The sequence below is a fragment of the Acanthopagrus latus genome, chromosome 2 (assembly GCF_904848185.1).
Source record: "Acanthopagrus latus isolate v.2019 chromosome 2, fAcaLat1.1, whole genome shotgun sequence".
NCBI classification, from domain to species: domain Eukaryota; kingdom Metazoa; phylum Chordata; class Actinopteri; order Spariformes; family Sparidae; genus Acanthopagrus; species Acanthopagrus latus.
The window spans coordinates 10,920,796-10,939,567 of NC_051040.1; the positions used below are offsets into that span (position 1 = coordinate 10,920,796).

General features: G+C 41.7%; 1 protein-coding gene across 1 annotated transcript; it reads right to left on the bottom strand.

The window, feature by feature from the left end:
- Window positions 1-86: 86 nt before the first annotated feature.
- LOC119032498 (extracellular calcium-sensing receptor-like) lies at window positions 87-13,383 on the bottom strand. Its single transcript, XM_037121769.1, has 17 exons — window positions 13,274-13,383; window positions 12,747-13,041; window positions 12,504-12,590; window positions 12,036-12,305; window positions 11,465-11,671; window positions 11,102-11,377; window positions 10,442-10,669; window positions 10,235-10,358; window positions 9,958-10,151; window positions 5,094-5,180; window positions 4,069-4,275; window positions 3,706-3,981; window positions 3,045-3,257; window positions 2,829-2,952; window positions 816-2,748; window positions 499-637; window positions 87-241 (listed from the first exon to the last, which is right to left on the bottom strand). Exons 1-15 carry the CDS (start codon window positions 13,381-13,383, stop codon window positions 1,838-1,840), a joined length of 3,609 nt encoding a protein of 1,202 aa, XP_036977664.1. The 3' UTR covers window positions 87-241; window positions 499-637; window positions 816-1,837.
- Between the last annotated feature and the right edge of the window lie 5,389 nt (window positions 13,384-18,772).

An 18,772-nucleotide genomic window follows, 5' to 3' on the forward strand; every position in this document is an offset into this window, starting at 1 on the left:
GGACAGCATTAGTTGAAAATTCAGTTCTGAATTGTTGGTGCATATCTAAGTTGTGCTTTGTTGATAGGTGAAGATCCCAAGGATGATAGCACGCACATACATTTGCCAAGCAATGGGCCAGCTGTCAAGGAGATACCCAGAGGCTCATGGTAGGACAGAAACTTTGTTTTCTTAGGAACACAGTAGTCACACTGGACGCAGGACCAGAAGTCCTCTGGGCAACTGTTGCACTCCATGGAATCTATGAAAAAAGGAACCAACATGAGATAGAGGAGAAGTACACGAAATACATAGGTGAAAGAAATAAAACATCTAAAATACCCCACATGACTTTCCTCCTGTTCCTGCCTTTTCTGATCCCAGTAAATGTTATTGCTGTCAATGTTACACTTGGTTTGTAGACTATAGACCCAAAAGCAAACAATGAGGCAGGGGGTGGTGTACAAGATAATTTATTGACTTCAGAGGTTTGCAGATGAAGGTCCAAGGTTTAGTCACCATCTAGGAGTGTGGAGAAGGAGGAGAGGTGTGCTCATGCACACTGGTGGTTACTGTGGTGAGTTGAAACTCTGGTGAGCACAGGGTAAGGCTGTTGACTGCAGAGAGGTGGAGAGATGGGCTGCTGGAGCTGGAGACACTGGTTGTAGGAGCACAGAAACGAGAAACATCAGATCTCCAGTTGAGAAACATGAGTACACTACAAATCTTACTAATTGACGATCTAGCTGGAGCCATGAACCGTGTCTAATCAACAAAATCATCTGATATAATGTAGCATGAAGAGCAAGACTTATCAGCAGGCACTAACTGCCAACCTGCAGCAGGTGAGCATGTGTCAGTAGCTCTGGTGAGTGGAAGGCTCCACCCAGCCTCTCAGTGGTCCTCTGCAAGCACAACAGAAAAAGAAAATACCAAGCACAAAAGATCCACCACAGTCTGACAGAACATGACAGTCAACCTCTTTTATTGACTTTCAGAATTGTTTAATCTTAAGCACCACCCAAAGTCGGGTGGGCCTTTAATTTCATTCGAGGCTGACAATGAGAACATGAGACATGAAACAATATGTGTTCCAATCTATTTTTTCTTTGAACTGTATGTTTGAAGTAGGGCAATATTGTAAATCAGTATGATTAGGATATGGAAGCTGCCAAAAATGTTATGTTCCACTATTAGCATTTTAATAGACCTTCTTAGAGGTTATTGCAACACATTACAACATAACTGTATTATAAATAAGAGAGATATCACACATGTCCTGTGCTACTTCAGGTCACACCTTCTTTGGCTGGCTGAACACAATTCCATACTTCTGATGAGGAATTCCAGTCAAATGTAGTTTTTGAATACATGGTAGGAATAGTGGCAAGAGGATATAGCATCTACTGATGTAGTGTTAGTGGTCTGAGCATTGTGGATGCATGTAGCTATATGTTAGTGTCTGTAAAAACATCAGCCTACAAGGAATGCCTGAAGTAGTAACCAGATGTGCACTGAAGGGGTTTGACTTTAGGCACAGTTTTATCAAACTGAGAAACAAATGACCCTGCAAGAGAGTGAAACTACAGAACATTAAACACAACAGGCTATCAAGTAACACAGAAGAAAACCCATCTGTGATTATAGCAGATGCTATAGAATGACTTTATCTAAGTGGGAGTACATTTCATATTAATTTCATTTTCTTCTAGAGAGTTCTGTACATTACATGCATGATATAAATTACAAACGTGACATAAGTGAACTTTGGCATTAATGTTAAAATAAGTCAAGTTGACGTATTTTGTAATGTATACAGAAAAGGTATTCATCTATCTCGTGAAAATAAGTGCAGTTACTAGGTCTGGATTCCCCGACCCATGATTGCCTTCTTTGTGTTCCTCTCTGGTCTCAGCAGGATTATGTAACATTTTGGTCCAAACAGTGCCAGCAAGAGACCAAAACTGGAGGCCAGGATGGCAAATACCTCCACTGCATCTGCATATTTGCCTGGTGAGCTGATATAAGCAGGGACAAAGGCCACCCACACAGCACAGAAGATCAGCATGCTAAAGGTGATAAGATTAGCCTCATTGAAACTATCCGGAAGATTCCTCGCTATAAATGCAATCAGACAACTGAGTAAAGCCAATAAGCCGATATAGCCCAGTAACACTGCAAAACCAATTGTGGACCCAGCTGCACACTCATAAACAATCTTATCATTGTAGTATTGAGTGTTTTTATAAGGAGTTGGGGAGGCAGATACAATCCATGCAGTGCAGATGGCTGCCTGAACAGAAGTGAGAACAATAACTGTCCCTCTCTGCTGCAAAACACCAAACCACTTCAGACTGGTGCCACCTCCTGGCTTGGAGGCCTTGAACACAGCCAGAACCACCATGGTTTTAACCAGAATACATGAGACACAAAGCACAAAGCTGATCCCAAATGCTGCATGTCTCAGCTGGCATGTCCACAGTCTAGGGTAGCCAATAAACAGCAGTGAGCACAGGAAACAAAGTTTAAGTGACACCAAGAGCAGGAAACTCAGTTCTGAATTGTTTGCGCGTACTATGGGTGTGCTATAATGATAAATAAAGATGCCCATAACAATGGCACACATACATGTGCCCAACAAGGAGGCAGCTGTCAAGCCGATACCCAGAGGCTCGTGGTAGGAGAGAAACTCTGTTTTCTTAGGAACACAGTGGTCACGCTGGGGACTGGACCACAAGTCCTCAGGACAGCTGGTGCACTCCATGGCATCTATGAGAAAAGGAACAGACCTTAGATACTCTATATGTTTATGTCTCAATACTGCAATGTTTCAAAAGTTCAAAACCAACTAGTTGTATTGCTGATCTCCCCCTCAGAACAAGGGATGCAGTCAAAACAGCACACAGGTTTCCCTCTCTTTCTGGCCATGCGGGTACCTGGAGGACAGCTTTCACTGCACACTGAGCGCGGTGGCTATACAGAGAAAAATAAGTATCTGTTATTCTTCATTACTTTACACTGTTATAATGAGTTACCCATGGTGTGTCTGAAAAATCAGATTTAACCTTTTTTGATTTGAAGTTCCAGAAGATTTTGTCTTCATCAATTATGAGTTCTTCGCCTTTGACCTCACCCACATTCTGAACTTTAATTCTTCCATCAGGGAGCTGCAGCCAGTTCATGACATCATAGATTGCTAACACATCCCCATTTTCATCAAATGACACTTGATCACCAAATGTTGTGGTGAAGTTGACCTTTTCCAAGTAATACACTAGCTACCATAGAGAGATAAAATGAAGAGGACCAATTAAACCTCAAAGACATACAGACATTAATGGGGTGCCTGGTACCCTCTGGTACTTCTTCAGTTTATTTCCTGACCTAATCAAACAGTTTTCTATTTTTTTTCCCAAATTGCTTTTTCTAACCCTTAAGCTGTCTCTTGGTGGTTGACTAAGTTGTTGGGAGTAAAATATTTCTGTGTTATCATGGTAAACACGGCAGTACACAGAACTAAATTATCAAACTGCATACTACACTTATGAACATCACAACAAGAGCCTATCACTGACCTAATACTATTAATCACTGACATCACCCAGTAGCAGGTCATTTCCTCTCACATTTTGTTCGGCACATTACAATTAGTGATACCACTTTGCAAGAAACACTGAACCCTATGATTTAGTCATGTAACAGATGGAGTATGAAGTGATCTCACACCTGCCATGGCTCCAGTTCTTTCAAATTGCCACAGCTGTGCCCACTGAAAGGCCCTCTCCCTGGTTCACACTTCAGCATGTCATCAAGGGCATAGGCCAGAGCATACACAGCCTTGTACACATTATACTCTTGCCTTAGATCGGAAACATCCAACAATTCAGTCTCCACATCCTCTAGCTTTTCCTGTCCAGTACACAATGTTCCCCCAGCCTCTATCCAATCTGATGGAGGTGGTGCAAATCTACATTGAAATGTGAATTCCCAAAACTGGTTTACCTGAAATATATTCAAAACAGTCTTGGAAATGATGACTAATTATTAATACTGAAATTACCAGATCAGATTGCACAGTTAAACTCTCACCATACTATTTCCATAGCTGTTGTTATGGTGTAGGTCAGGAAGCATTTGTAAAAGGAATTCCCTGAAGCCTGGTATTTCTCCTCGACGGATGGCAATGCCAAGTGTGCCAGCCAGGTATGGCATGAGGTCAGGGGTTTGGAAGACAGTAGCAGTTGTCCAGACTTCAGTGGATATCCACTGCAGGCCTGTCACATTCTGTCTCACCACCTGAGTATCAAATAAAATATATGACTCCATAATGCCAGGTCACTTAAGTATTGTCTAGTCTTCTGAACTGTACAGAGTACACACAAGTGATGTCCTACTTTTTCATACACAGATGCCATCCTTTGTTTTAGACAGTATTTCACGAGCCAAGTGATACACATCATCATAACCAAAGTTGCATATAATTTGTCTGAATCTGATCATGCTCTAAAACCCTGATAACAGGGAATTAAACAAAACGAGGTGTAACCTGTTCAAATAAACATATTTGCCAATATATTATCATAAGTTAAATCTTTCAGTTTGATAAAAAAAAATACAACTTAAGTTGCAGTTCAAGCCTAACCTCTTCCATGAGGTTCATCATGTAACTCTCATGTGCAAACACAATGACTACACGAGCTGTAGATTTCTTCATCACATCCACGATCCTTCTTAGTTTATCTGGGTCATTGCCCCATGGCAGCAACTCAAAGTAGGCAAGACAACCTCCACCAGAGTTTGGCAGGTCAGATTGGAAGGATCGAGCAGCATAGAGTCCATAGTCATCATCACTGACCAGAAGACCTGCCCAACTCCAGCCAAAACGCTTCAAGATCTGAATTATAGCCTTCACCTGAGTGATTAAAGCAATTCATTTTTGCAGGCTGAAACTGTCTTTGTATGGAAAACATGTTAAAAAAAATTCAGCTGGATAATATTTAGTTATTGCATTTCAAGGAATATAACTGTTTTTTGGCAGTGTAGACATGTTCTTTCCTGTGAATGTTTAACTGCACATTCTGTTATGTAGTTCCATTAAGCTGACAGATAGTCACCTGGAAAGCATCACTTGGGATCGTCCTGAAGAAGGATGGATACTTCTGTCGGTCACTTAGACAAGAACATGTGGCTAAGTAACTCACCTGTGAAAGACACAGACTGTATAGCCTGAAAACATTCAAAGCCTTTTCCAGCTCTTTCAATAGTTGATGTTTATTCGATGTTTACATGTGACATTGAATCTGATGTCATATCAGAATGATCTAACAGAATTACTAGAAGGCAAATTGGCAAACTTACCATAGGCACTCTGTACAAACCTAAAACAGGGGAGATGGCAGTAGAATGTGCAGAAAAAGGATCACCCACAATCCCTATGACTGGAGGGGTTCCCGCACAGGTCTCATCTAATATAATCTGCTCCTCTTGACCACTGACTGCGGATAATACTGCACGAAATGCGATCCCTAGTTTGACACAGTTATCGTAAAGACTGTATCCCAGAGTCACATTAGGTAGCAGGTTGGAGTTTCTGTTGATCTCATCAATAGTAAAGGCCATGGTCTGGACCCTCCTAAATCCTACAACATCAAAACTAACACATACACCACTATTAACTATTGAAAATTACAGCATACAATAACGGTGACAACATGAACACATTGCACAAATAGAAAATGTACAATCAAATATGTTGGTTGAATATCAACAATTGATTACAATAAATAAATACAACAGTAGGAAAATTAATAGAAAGAGATATGACTCATGGAATTCATTTTCTCCAGTTTCACTTTTACCACATTCTTGAAAGACTCACCTGTGGCAGGTTGGCTGTTGTGGGTCCGAGGTAAAAGACAGGTCAGGAAGCACAGAGAAGAAGTGGATCCGAAATGTCCCACCTAGAACCACATCTCCAGCCTTGTGCATCTCATTTAGATGAAACCGTCCCTGTAACCGGCAGGAGGAGGAGGCGGACACAACAGAAGAGAAGTTGGAATACAACATGACACACATGAGAGAGAGCAATTTAATATCTAAAAATCCCCACATGACTTTCCTCCTGTTCATCCCTTTTCTGAGCCCAGTCAGTTTCATTACTGTCAATCTCTTTTATTGACCTGCAGCATTGTTAATCTTAAGCACCACCCAATGGGGTATAAGCAAAAGTAGAGGCAGGGCCTAGAATTATGTAATTTCAGATAATTTTGAGCAAGTGGTGGAACAAATACGTCTTCCCATCTATTTTTCTTATTGATGGAGGAATATATTGTATGTAGTTGGCACAATAATTTAGATGCAGTGACGTTTCTGTCTTTTTGGGGGTCCTATGCAAGATGCTCTTTGGTGGCCCCTATTTTGTCAAACTATAATGGATAGATTTCTAATCCTTTTAGGTGATCCACAACGATGCAACAATCTTTTCTTTAAGAGGAAAATTGGCTAGAGTCATGAAATCCTTTCCCAAATTAAAATCAAACATCTTCAGTTGACCCACCTTGGAAAGTTGAACTAATAGAACATGATAATTCAAGGTAAACAATGGGGATCCTCTATAAATCAATAAATGAAACTGATGCAGTCTTCCTAAAAATGTTTATGTTAAATTGTAAAACATTTTTATACTTAAACATCCTGGTCCCATGGTGGTGAAGATGGCCGTGCTGCATGCTGGTCAGAAGGTGCTGAAAGTGTCAGTGCTGCTTCCTGGTCCACGGCTCCAAAATATTTCAGAATTGCTCCTGCAAAGACAAAACTCTTCAGGTTACCAAGCAAACCAGATCCTAAGCAAACATTCATACTAAATAATTGAGTTATGTTAAACTTATTCAGAAATTACAGTACCGTGTCTCTTAAAGCATGCACCCAATCAATGTTGTCACTTTTAAGCAGTTTGACACATTGTACTTGTTAGAGTTTTAAAATGAAGATAAATGGCTGATGAGCACTATATAATATTGAAGGAATATGTTTGTGTATATTTCGTAGGGTATTACAAAATGGACTATATGTGCCTAACTGTTAATACGGTCTTAACCTATGCTCTCTGGGCAGAACTAATGGTCATGTATTGTATAGTTTACTTGAAATTTACTTTAATTTGTGTTATGATGCTTTTTAATAAAACAAAGTAATACATCATAAACATAACTAAACTGTAGTAATGTAATCAAATTTGTACAAATGATATTATGTTGTGACAACATAATTTCAAATTATAATGTCACAATAAGTATTCTAATGAATGTGGTCAGGAAAGACTACAACTCACTCAGTAGAGTTAACAATAGTCCACTCAGAGAAATAATCCACTGCCACAATAGTCCATAATAATTGACAATAGGCCTAATATGTATTAGAGTTGTTTGGCACACTTCACATTAGAGACTTATAAACTATGGTCACACTAAAATTGATAAATTAATCATAAAAAAAATAATGCCAATGCACTGGGCCTGCTATAATTCACCAGAAAGGGTGTCTCTTCAGTCTTATGGCATTCACATGTGACACATACATTTTATTTTTGCCCTGTCCTAAAGTAAACACTCAAGATAGCTAAAATTGCAGCGTTAAAGCTGCATCCTCCAACCCACATCATGAAAATAAACCTTACCTTTATCCTGTGAGCATTTTTATTCATCAAGATTTTTTTTTTTTTTTTTTACTGGATCAGATGAATAGGTTTAATTTGATGCCATGCTGTGGATGACCGGCACCAGTGGCTCAGCACCACTCGCCTCGCCTCTCCTCACTTAGTAGTACTGGTCATCATAGCAATGTGGTAGAGACCAGATCTGACCAGTTGGTAGAGACCAGAACTGACCAATCAGTGGACGTACGTATCGCCTTGGCTTGCTTGGAACCTCAGCAGAGGTGCTACGAAAAAAATTGCCAGGTACATTTCATACCTTTTCCGTTGGGTCACACCTCAGATAGAGGCCAGACTTGCAACTTGAAACAGAAACTGACAAGAAGATACCCAGAGGCTCATGGTAGGACAGAAACTTTGTTTTCTTAGGAACACAGTGGTCACACTGGATGCAGGACCAGAAGTCCTCTGGGCAACTGTTGCACTCCATGGAATCTATGAAAAAAGGAACCACCTTGAGATATCTCTATTTCCACACTACAGTGTTTAAAACCAAATACCAACCAGTCTCATCACTGACCTAAACAGGGGAAGAGACAACACAGGAGAAGTACAGCTCGGGTGAATGGAAGGCTCCACCCAGCCTCTCAGTGGTCCTCTGCAAGCACAACAGAAAAAGAAAATACCAAGCACAAAAGATCCACCACAGTCTGACAGAACATGACAGTCAACCTCTTTTATTGACTTTCAGAATTGTTTAATCTTAAGCACCACCCAAAGTCGGGTGGGCCTTTAATTTCATTCGAGGCTGACAATGAGAACATGAGACATGAAACAATATGTGTTCCAATCTATTTTTTCTTTGAACTGTATGTTTGAAGTAGGGCAATATTGTAAATCAGTATGATTAGGATATGGAAGCTGCCAAAAATGTTATGTTCCACTATTAGCATTTTAATAGACCTTCTTAGAGGTTATTGCAACACATTACAACATAACTGTACTATAAATAAGAGAGATATCACACATGTCGCGTGCTACTTCAGGTCACACCGTCTTTGCCTGGCTGAACACAATTCCATACTTCTGACAAGGATTTCCTGTCAAATGTAGTTCTTGAATACATGGCAGGAAAAGTGGCAAGACGATATAGCATCTATTGATGTAGTGTTAGTGGTCTGAGCATTGTGGATACATGTGGCTATATGTTAGTGTCTGTAAAAACATCAGCCTACAAGGAATGCCTGAAGTAGTAACTAGATGTGCACTGAAGGGGTTTGACTTAGGGTACAGTTTTATCAAATTGAGAGACAAATGACCCTGCAAGAAAGTGAAACTACAGTACACTAAACACAACAGGCTATCAAGTAACACAGAAAAAAACCCATCTGTGATTATAGCAGATGCTGTAGAATGACTTTATCTTAGTGGGAATACATTTCATAATAATTTCATTTTCTTCTGACCGAGAGTTCTGTACATTACATGCGTGACATAAGTTACAAATGTGACATAAGTGAACTTCAGCATTAATGTTAAAATAAGTCAAGTTGACATATATTTGTAATGTATGAGGAAAAATATTCATCTCATGAAGATACGTGCAGTTACTAGGTCTGGATTCCCCGACCCATGATTGCCTTCTTTGTGTTCCTCTCTGGTCTCAGCAGGATTATGTAACATTTGGGTCCAAACAGTGCCAGCAAGAGACCAAAACTGGAGACCAGGATGGCAAATACCTCCACTGCATCTGCATATTTGCCTGGTGAGCTGATATAAGCAGGGACAAAGGCCACCCACACAGCACAGAAGATCAGCATGCTGAAGGTGATAAGATTAGCCTCGTTGAAACTATCTGGAAGATTCCTTGCTATAAATGCAATCAGACAACTGAGTAAAGCCAATGAGCCAATATAGCCCAGTAACACTGCAAAACCAACTGTGGAACCAGCTGCACACTCATAAACAATCTTATCATTGTAGTATTGAGTGTTTTTATGAGGAGTTGGTGAGGCAGATACAATCCAGGCAGTGCAGATGGCTGCCTGAACAGAAGTGAGAAAAATTACCGTCCCTCTCTGCTGCAAAACACCAAACCACTTAAGGCTGGTTCCACCTCCTGGCTTGGAGGCCTTGAATACAGCCAGAACCACCATGGTTTTTACCAAAATACATGAGACACAAAGCACAAAGCTAATCCCAAATGCTGCATGTCTCAGCTGGCATGTCCACAGTCTGGGACGACCAATGAACAGCAGTGAGCACAAGAAACAAAGCTTAAGTGACACCAAGAGCAGGAAACTCAGTTCTGAATTGTTGGCACGCACTATAGGTGTTCTGTGATGATAAATAAAGATGCCCAGGACAACAGCACACATACATGTGCCCAGCAAGGAGGCAGCTGTCAAGCCGATACCCAGAGGCTCATGGTAGGAGAGAAACTCTGTTTTCTTAGGAACACAGCGGTCACGCTGGGGACTGGACCAGAAGTCCTCTGGGCAGCTGGTGCATTCCATGGCATCTATGAGAAAATGAACAGACCTGAGTTACTCTATATTTTAATATTTTGTCTCAAAACTGCTATGCTTAAAGTTAAAAACCAACCTGTTTTATTGCTGATCTCCCCCTCAGAACAAGGGATGCAGTCAAAACAGCACACAGGTTTCCCTTTCTTTCTGGCCATGCGGGTACCTGGAGGACAGCTTTCACTGCACACTGAATGGGGTGGCTACAGAGAGAAAAATAAGTATCTGTTATTCTCCATTACTTTACACTGTTATAATGAGTTATCCATCATGTGTCTGAAATAACCTTTTTTGATTCGAAGTTCCAGAAGATTTTGTCTTCATCAATTGTGAGTTCTTCACCTCTGAAGGCTGACCTCTTGACCTCACCCACATTTTGAACTTTAGTTGTTCCATCAGGGAGCCACAGCCAGTTCATGACGTCATAGATCGCTAAGGGATCACCATTCTCATCAAATGACACTTGATCACCAAATGTTGTGGTGAAGTTGACCTTTTCCAAGTAATACAGTAGCTACCATAGAGAAATGAAAAAAATAAAAAGGACTGGTTAAACCTCACAGACCAAAATCAATAAATGTGACACTTGTATGTGTTTTGTTTTTTCCTAAACTGTTCTAGCAGTTGGCTTCAGGAAATGGTTATTTCAAGCCAAGATTTCTTCACTTTGGTGGTTGACTAGGTATTGAGAGTGAATTTTTTTCTGTCTAATCATGGTAAACATGGGGCACCCAGAATTCAATTATCAAACTGCATACTACACTTATGAACATCACAACAAGAGCCTATCACTGACCTAATACTAGTAATCACTGACATCACCCAGTAGTAGGTAATTTCGTTTCATTATTCGTTCGGCACATTACAATAAGTAGTACCACTTTGCAAAAACATTAAACCCTCTGAATTAATGATATAACAGATGGACTGTAAAGTGATATCAAACCTGCCATGGCTCCAGTTCTTTCAAATTGCCACAGCTGTGCCCGCTGAAAGGCCCTCTCCCTGGTTCACACTGCAGCATGTCATTAAGGGCATGGGCCAGCGCATACACAGCCTTGTACACATTATACTCCTGCCTGAGATCAGAAACATCCAACAACTCAGTCTCCACATCCTCTAGCTTTTCCTGTCCAGTACATAATGTTCCCCCAGCCTCTATCCAACCTGATGGAGGTGGTGCAAATCTACATTGAAATGTGAATTCCCAAAACTGGTTTACCTGAAATATATTCAAAACAGTCTTAGAAATGATGACTAATTATTAGTACTGCAATTACCAGATCAGATTGCACAGTTAAACTCTCACCATACTATTTCCATAGCTGTTGTTATGGTGTAGGTCAGGAAGCATTTGTAGAAGGAATTCCCTGAAGCCTGGTATTTCTCCTCGACGGATGGCAATGCCAAGTGTGCCAGCCAGGTACGGCATGAGGTCCGGGGTCTGGTAGACGGTAGTAGTTGTCCAGGCATCAGTGGATATCCACTGCAGGTCTGTCACATTCTGCCTCACCACCTGAGTATCAAATAACATACATAACTCCATAATGCCATATCACAGAAATAATGTCTTGTCTTCTGAACTGTACACACAAATGATGTCTTACTTGTTTTTTTAAGAGATGCAATCCTTTGATTTACACAGTAGTTTGTGAGCAAAGCGATGATATCATCATATCTACAGTTTGTGTAATTTGTCTGACAACCAGTCATACTTTAAAACAATGCTAAGAGGACACTTAACAAATATGAAGTATTATGTATTAAAATAAATATATTTGTCACAGGCCAATATGTTATTCTAACTTAACTCGTTCAGTTTGATAAATAAATTGAAAAAAAAATAAAAGGTATAATTTAAATTGTAGTTCAAGCCCAACCTCTTCCATGAGGTTCATCATGTAACTCTCATGTGCAAACACAATGACCACACGAGCAGTGGATTTCTTCATCACATCCACGATCCTTCTTAGTTTATCTGGGTCATTGCCCCATGGCAGCACCTCTAAGTAGGCAAGACAACCTCCACCAGAGTGTGCCAGGTCAGATTGCAAGGATCGAGCAGCTTGGAGTCCATAGTCATCATCACTGACCAGCAGACCTGCCCAACTCCAGCCAAAACGCTTCAGGATCTGAATCATAGCCTTCACCTTAGTGAATAAAGAGATTCGGTTTTGTAGTCTGAAATAATCTTTCTATGGAAAACATGTCAAAAAGGTTTAATTTCGGATCAGATTTTGTCGGCGTTTCAAGGAATATCACTGTTTTTACAGTGTAGAGACGTTATCCTTGTGAATGTTTTACGGCACATTCTTTAATGCATCTTCATTTTGCTGATGGATGGTCACCTGGAAAGCATCACTTGGAATCGTCCTAAAGAAGGATGGAAACTTCTGCCGGTCACTCAGACAGGCACATGTGGCAAAATAACTCACCTGTGAAAGACACAGACTGTACAGCCTGAAAACATTCAAAGCCTTTTCTGCTCTTTCAAGATTTGATCGTTACTGTAGGTTCACAAGTTACATTAAATCTGATATAATATCAAAATGATTCAACAGAATTAAGAGAAGGCACATTTGCAAACTTACCATAGGTACTTTGAACAAACCTAAGACAGAGGAGATGGCAAGGGAATGCGTAGAAAAAGGATCACCCACAATCCCTATGACTGGAGGGGTTCCTGCACAGGTCTCATCTAATATAATCTGCTCCTCTTTACCACTGACTGCGGATAATACTGCACGAAATGCGATCCCTAGTTTGACACAGTTATCGTAAAGACTGTATCCCAGAGTCACATTAGGTAGCAGATTGGAGTTCCTGTTGATCTCATCAATTGCAAAGGCCATGGTCTGGACCCTCCTAAATCCTACAACATCAAAACTAACACAAATATCACTGTTAAGTATTGCAAAAATCGCCATACAATAACTGTGACAACATGAACACATTGCAAGTACAAATTTTACGAATAAATTTGTCAGTTGAATATCAACAATTACTTACAATGATTAAATAGATACAACTGCAGTAAATTTACAGAGATAAATATGAGTCATTGAATTTATTTTCTCCAGTTTTTTTTCAACATTTGCCACTTCCCTGAGAGACTCACCCGTGGCAGGTAGGCTGCTGTGGGTCTGAGGTAAAAGATAGGTCAGGAAGCACAGAGAAGAAGTGGATCCGAAACGTCCCACCTAGAACAACATCTCCTGCCTTATGCATCTCATTTAGATGAAACCGTCCCTGTAACCGGCAGGAGGAGGAATAAAGAGGGGACGACTCAACAGAAGAGAAGCAGGAACACAACAACATGAAATACATGAGAGAGAGCAATTTAATATCTAAAAATCCCCACATGACTTTCCACCTGTTCATCCCTTTTCTGAGCCCAGTCAGTGTTATTGCTGACAACCTCTTTTATTGACTTGCAAGCATTGTATAAACTTAAACATCAACCAATGGCCCACAAGGAGGAGTTGGGGAAGGGCCTAAAATTTCTGGTCACTGTATTTCACAGTATGTTCATAACATGTAACAAGCCCTACTTTGCATCAAATTGGACACACACAATACACCAATAACATTTAAAAAATGTACTTTGTATGAAATTAGACAAAAACAATATGCTAATAAGACGTAACAAGACATACTTTGTATGAAATTAGACAAAAACAATAAGCTTATAAGAAGTACTAAGCTGTACTTTGTATGATTTTAGACAAAATGAATATGCTAATAAGATGTAAAAAGCCACACTTTCTCTCAGATTAGACAACTAGAAAGTTATACTGTAATTAGACACAAATTATGCTGTAATCACAAACCGCATATAAAGGCTTATTACTTAAAATATAGGCTAGTATACTTAAACACTATTATACCAACTTATACTGTAATTACAAACCAAATTGGAGATCCTAATACACTATTAGACACCATTTTACAAGATCTTAGTCTAAAATCCAAGTCCAAAATATGCTAGTTAGACACTATTCTACCCTCACTACCAAATTATACATTTAATGCTACCAACATCGGCCTATAGCTTAATTAGACAAATGTACTGCCATATTATATCGGACATAGCCTTCATAATAGTCGAACAAAACACACAGAGTTAGGAGGAAAATACATTTATTTGAGTTTTATTTAACATAGTTTCACTTTCTTACAGAGCCATTTATTGATCATTAGAAGAACGGTACCTTAAGTCCAACCACATTGGTTCACATCTGGTCACTACTATGCACGTTCCTGGTAACATGGATGTTCTCTGGAGTCTTGTGGAGTTTGTAGGTGGCTTCCTTGACTAGGGATATCCCGATCAAGTTTTTTTTTTTACCCCAATCCTGATCTGAGTCCTTTAATATTTAGTATGTGCTTGTACTGAGTCCCGATCCAATACTTAGCCTTAACCAATATTATCCTGGATAATACAGTTGCATTAAGAAATAAAGAACCTGCATTCCTTAATAGTTTTTTTGTATTTTGTTGAAACAAAGTGTATACTTTCTTATGGCTCTTTCTTATTCTGCATATGCTATTGCAACATTGACCAACCACCTTCCACCTTCAATACACAGTATTGACATTAAAAACAACATATACAGCAGACAATATGCAAAACTATACACCGTATACAATAAGATGGTTAGGAGTTCCAAGAATAACATTAAATACCAAGCAAAGCGGAACTTAGTGGATTTTTAAGGTGCAAGATATGAGAGATAAGGTGCAGGTTTAGTTACAGTGATCAAATTTAAATAATACTAGGTAGGAATGATTTCCTGTGCCGTTCTTTAAGGCAGTGGGCTTGAATGAGTCTGTTGCTGAAGCTGCTCTTTTGCTTGTTCAGAGTTTTGTGGAGGGAGTGAGAGACACTGTCCATCATCAACAGCAGTTTTGCCAGCATCCTGTCCTCATCATCTCCTCCAGGGTGACAAGCTTAGAGCCAGCAACAGACTCATAGAACATCTGGAGCATCCAGTTGCAGACATTTGAAGGACCTGAGCCTCCTCAGGAAGTAAAGCTGGCTCAGGCCCTTCTTGTAGACTGCCTCTGTGTTTGTAGTCCATTCCAGTTTATTGTCCAGCACCACACTCAGGCATTTATAGGTATCCACCATGTCAACGTCTGTCCCACCAATGCAGACTGGAGAGGGTAGGGGCTTGTTCCTCCTGACATCCACCACCATGTCTTTTGTCTTCGCTGCATTCACCTGCCGGTGGTTCGCCCATACCCCTTAACAAAATTGCAGACCAGGTCCTTGTACTCATCCTCCCTCCCACCCTCTACACGCCCCACATTGGCTGTGTCCTCAGAGAATTTCTGCAGATGACATGACTCGCTGCGGTACTTAAAATCTGCAGTCTAGGTGGTGATGAGGAAGGGAGACAGCATGTTGACAGAACCGATGTTTCTGATCAGATGGTCAGACACACAGTTTTGTAATCTCATCTCTGGCTCATGTGACGAAGGGAGAATCCACCTGTATGTTCTCCAGTTTGGCCTTCAGCAGCTTGGGCTGGATGGTGTTAAAGGCGCCGGATAAATCGGAGAAGATGATCTGGACCAAGGTGTTGGGTCTATCCAGGGAGGAGTAGGCTTCCTGCAGCAGGTAAATGATTGCGTCATCAACCCCTCTGAAGGTGGAGGTTCAGGTGCTGGAGTACTTCACAGAGCTGGTCGGCACAGGCGTTCAACACAGGAGGGTTGATGCAGTCAGGTCCAGCAGCTTTTCTCTGATTGAGCCTCTCCAGCTCTATCCTCACCTGGCTGACTGTGATGTTAAGTCCAGTCTGGGGGCTGGGGGTGGTGCAGAGTGGTGACTGCTGCACGAGTTTGTAGGCAGCAGTGGGGAAAGTGCAAGAGCCCCGGGGGAGGGTGGTGTGAGAAACTCTGTGGTGGGGGCCAGCAGGGAGGTGGGGGGTGGGGGAGAAGGAGGTGGTTAAAGCTGGTGTTCACTGCGGGGGTTGATGTGAGGCTGTGGAGCTGTGGGGGGGGGGTTGTATCCAGAGTTGGTTGCTCAGAGGAGCAGCAGGGGCGCTGCTGGGGGAGCTGGAGTCGAACCTGTTGAAAAACAAGTTTAACTCATTTGCACGTTATTCGTTTCCCTCAGCTGTTCCTCCACCTCTCCTCTGGAAGCAGGTGATCTCTCTCATTCCCCTCCATACATCCATGGTGTTATTGTTCTCCAGTTTTAACTCCAGTTTTCTCCTGTAGTTTTCCTTACTCTCCCTGTTGCTGTGTTTTAGTTCTCTCTGAACACGCTGTGTCTGTGAAACACATGATACTGGACTCTCTGTTCTCCTGCTGAGAAGCGCTTCCAATTCATCCATCTTATTTGCCAGGGACCTAACGTTTCCAGTGATGACTGCCGGGATGCAGGGTTTAAACTGCCTACTCTTCCTTCTCCATTTAACCCCCACTCTGCAGCCTCGCCATCTCCTCCTTAGCTCCTTCGGTACTGTCGGTCTCTCCCCGGCAAAGAGGGCTTAGGGCCTCAAGGCGATCAGCTGGTCGCGACTGTAAACAATCCTGGCTGTAGAGCAGGCACGGCTTCCAGTCACCAGGAGAGACCAAAGCACGAAAAAGTAACTAGAAGATATCCAAACTGTTGGAGAAGCATCTTGATGTGTGGATAGTGTTTATCCACAGCACAGAGTACAAACAATAATAATAAAGCAAGTTAAAACACAATAAAAACTACAAAGTACCGGGAGCTGCTACTATAGGCTGCCACTTGGCACAGTGCCATCTAGGATCAGTGGATTCTGGTAATTCCACTGATATTCCTAGGAGTCAAAAGCTCCAGGTGACAAAGATGACCCTGATCCTCTATTACAGAGATTAGCTGGTTATCCAGTGCGATTAATTCAGTTACCTTCTCTGTAATATTTCTGGCCATGTCTTGAGGATATTTTTCTGTCCTTTTGAAAGTATCCGCAAGTGTTTGTTGCTTTGGTGTCTTTGCCTGTATTGCTTGAGTGAACCCCTTGTGTTCTTTGAGTGTTTGTTTCTTAAATGCCGTATCAAATGTGTCACTTAGCTGCTGGTGGACCAGCATAATGAAACTGGTCCACCAGTAAGGTCGCATTTATAGTACTGACCTACCAGCATAGTCTTGCTGGTGAAGCTGGTCACCAGCATCCAATCACCAGCATCCCATGCTGGTGCTGGAATGCTGGTTAACAGCATCCCATGCACCAGCATGGAAAGTTCCCTGCCCCACCTGTGCCTGAATCCTGTTCAATCAGCATCTTGATTTGCCACACCTGTCAGGTGGATGGCAAAGTATTGCATTTCTATTTTTGCATTTCTATTTAGTGCAGTATTTACAGTTTGTTTCGGGTGCCCTCAAATGACCCCAAAATCTTGCAGGTTTGAAGCTTGTGTTCAATAAACTTGGTGGACTGTGACAACCTCACTGACTCTGTATCCTGTATTGGGCTTTCATAGCCAACTTCACTCCTCCTCATACTCTGCAATATGAAATAAGTTGTAGACACATCCCATGCTGGTCATTCTAACCGGATTCTAACCCGACTTGTTAACCTGACTAAGGGTGGTGTCAAATGCCTTACAACAAGCCTGCCAGACCTGAGATGTGAACTGGGGACTGTGATCCGAGATGATATCAGCAGGAAGGCCATGGGGCTGGAAGACATGGTGGGTGAGTAGGTTGACAGTTTCAGAGGCAGGTCCACCTTAACTCACCTCCATGGTGCACACAGTAGACAGTAGATGCAAATTTGTTTTTGAACCCGGCGCTGACGTTCCTCCAGGTTCAAGCGGGTCCTCCCCGCTTGCATAGGATCCTCTGGGACAGCAAGAGGTGCTCTGGGAATTTAGGTGGGGAGAGCTAGTTGGTCTACAGCTGGTAGATGCCCTCTCGCTCAGTCTCTCCCTCAGCCGATTATCTAGGTGGATGACTGGCGATATGAGCTGAGTGAGATATGCTGGTTCTTCTATTGACACTAACTCTCTGAAAGACCTTCCTTAAATGAACTTATCAGTGCATGCTCACTCAAGCCATTCTCAGCTGCCAAAATGCAGAAATCAATAGAGTAGGGTAAATGCCACTGACTGTGAGTCCTGGCTGAATAGCCCTCTGGCTTCCTCAGACCCTGTGCCAGGTGCAATAGCAATAAAAAACATGACATGAAACTTAATAGTTGCTAAATCTGCCTCCCTCAAACCCACTCCCCACATATGAGGTATAGAGTAAGTCCATGACCCCCTGAAGCATCTGCTTGTGTCTTCTCACTGAGGCACCTTGTGCGATAAGAGACTTGTGGATGGATGACCAAATGATTCTGTCACGCTTGGTTAGTAGATTATAGACCCAAAAACAGACAATGAGGCAGGGTGTGGTGTAAAAGGTAATTTAATGACTTCACAAGGGATTTGGTGAAGGTGAGGAGAGTCCCAGGCTGAGTCTCTGTCTGGAAGTGTGAAGGAGGAGCTCTCTCACGGGGGCGCTGGATGGTTAGCATGGTGAGTTGAAACTCTGGTGAGCGCAAGGTAAGGTTGTTGGCTGCAGATGTGCAGAGTGTTGGGCTACTGGAGCTGGAGACACTGGTAGTAGGACTATAGTTGAGCACTGGAACCA

Excerpts from the sequence above, each read along its gene's own strand:
- LOC119032498 (XM_037121769.1), bottom strand. The coding sequence starts at position 13,383 with ATGCATAAGGCAGGAGATGTTGTTCTAGGTGGGACGTTTCGGATCCAC. Across the intron at positions 5,181-9,957 it reads ATCATCACAGAACACCTATA|GTGAGTTACTTAGCCACATG; the intron begins GTGCGTGCCAAC and ends TGTCTTTCACAG. Across the intron at positions 3,258-3,705 it reads AAGAACTGGAGCCATGGCAG|CTAGTGTATTACTTGGAAAA; the intron begins GTGTGAGATCAC and ends TCTCTATGGTAG.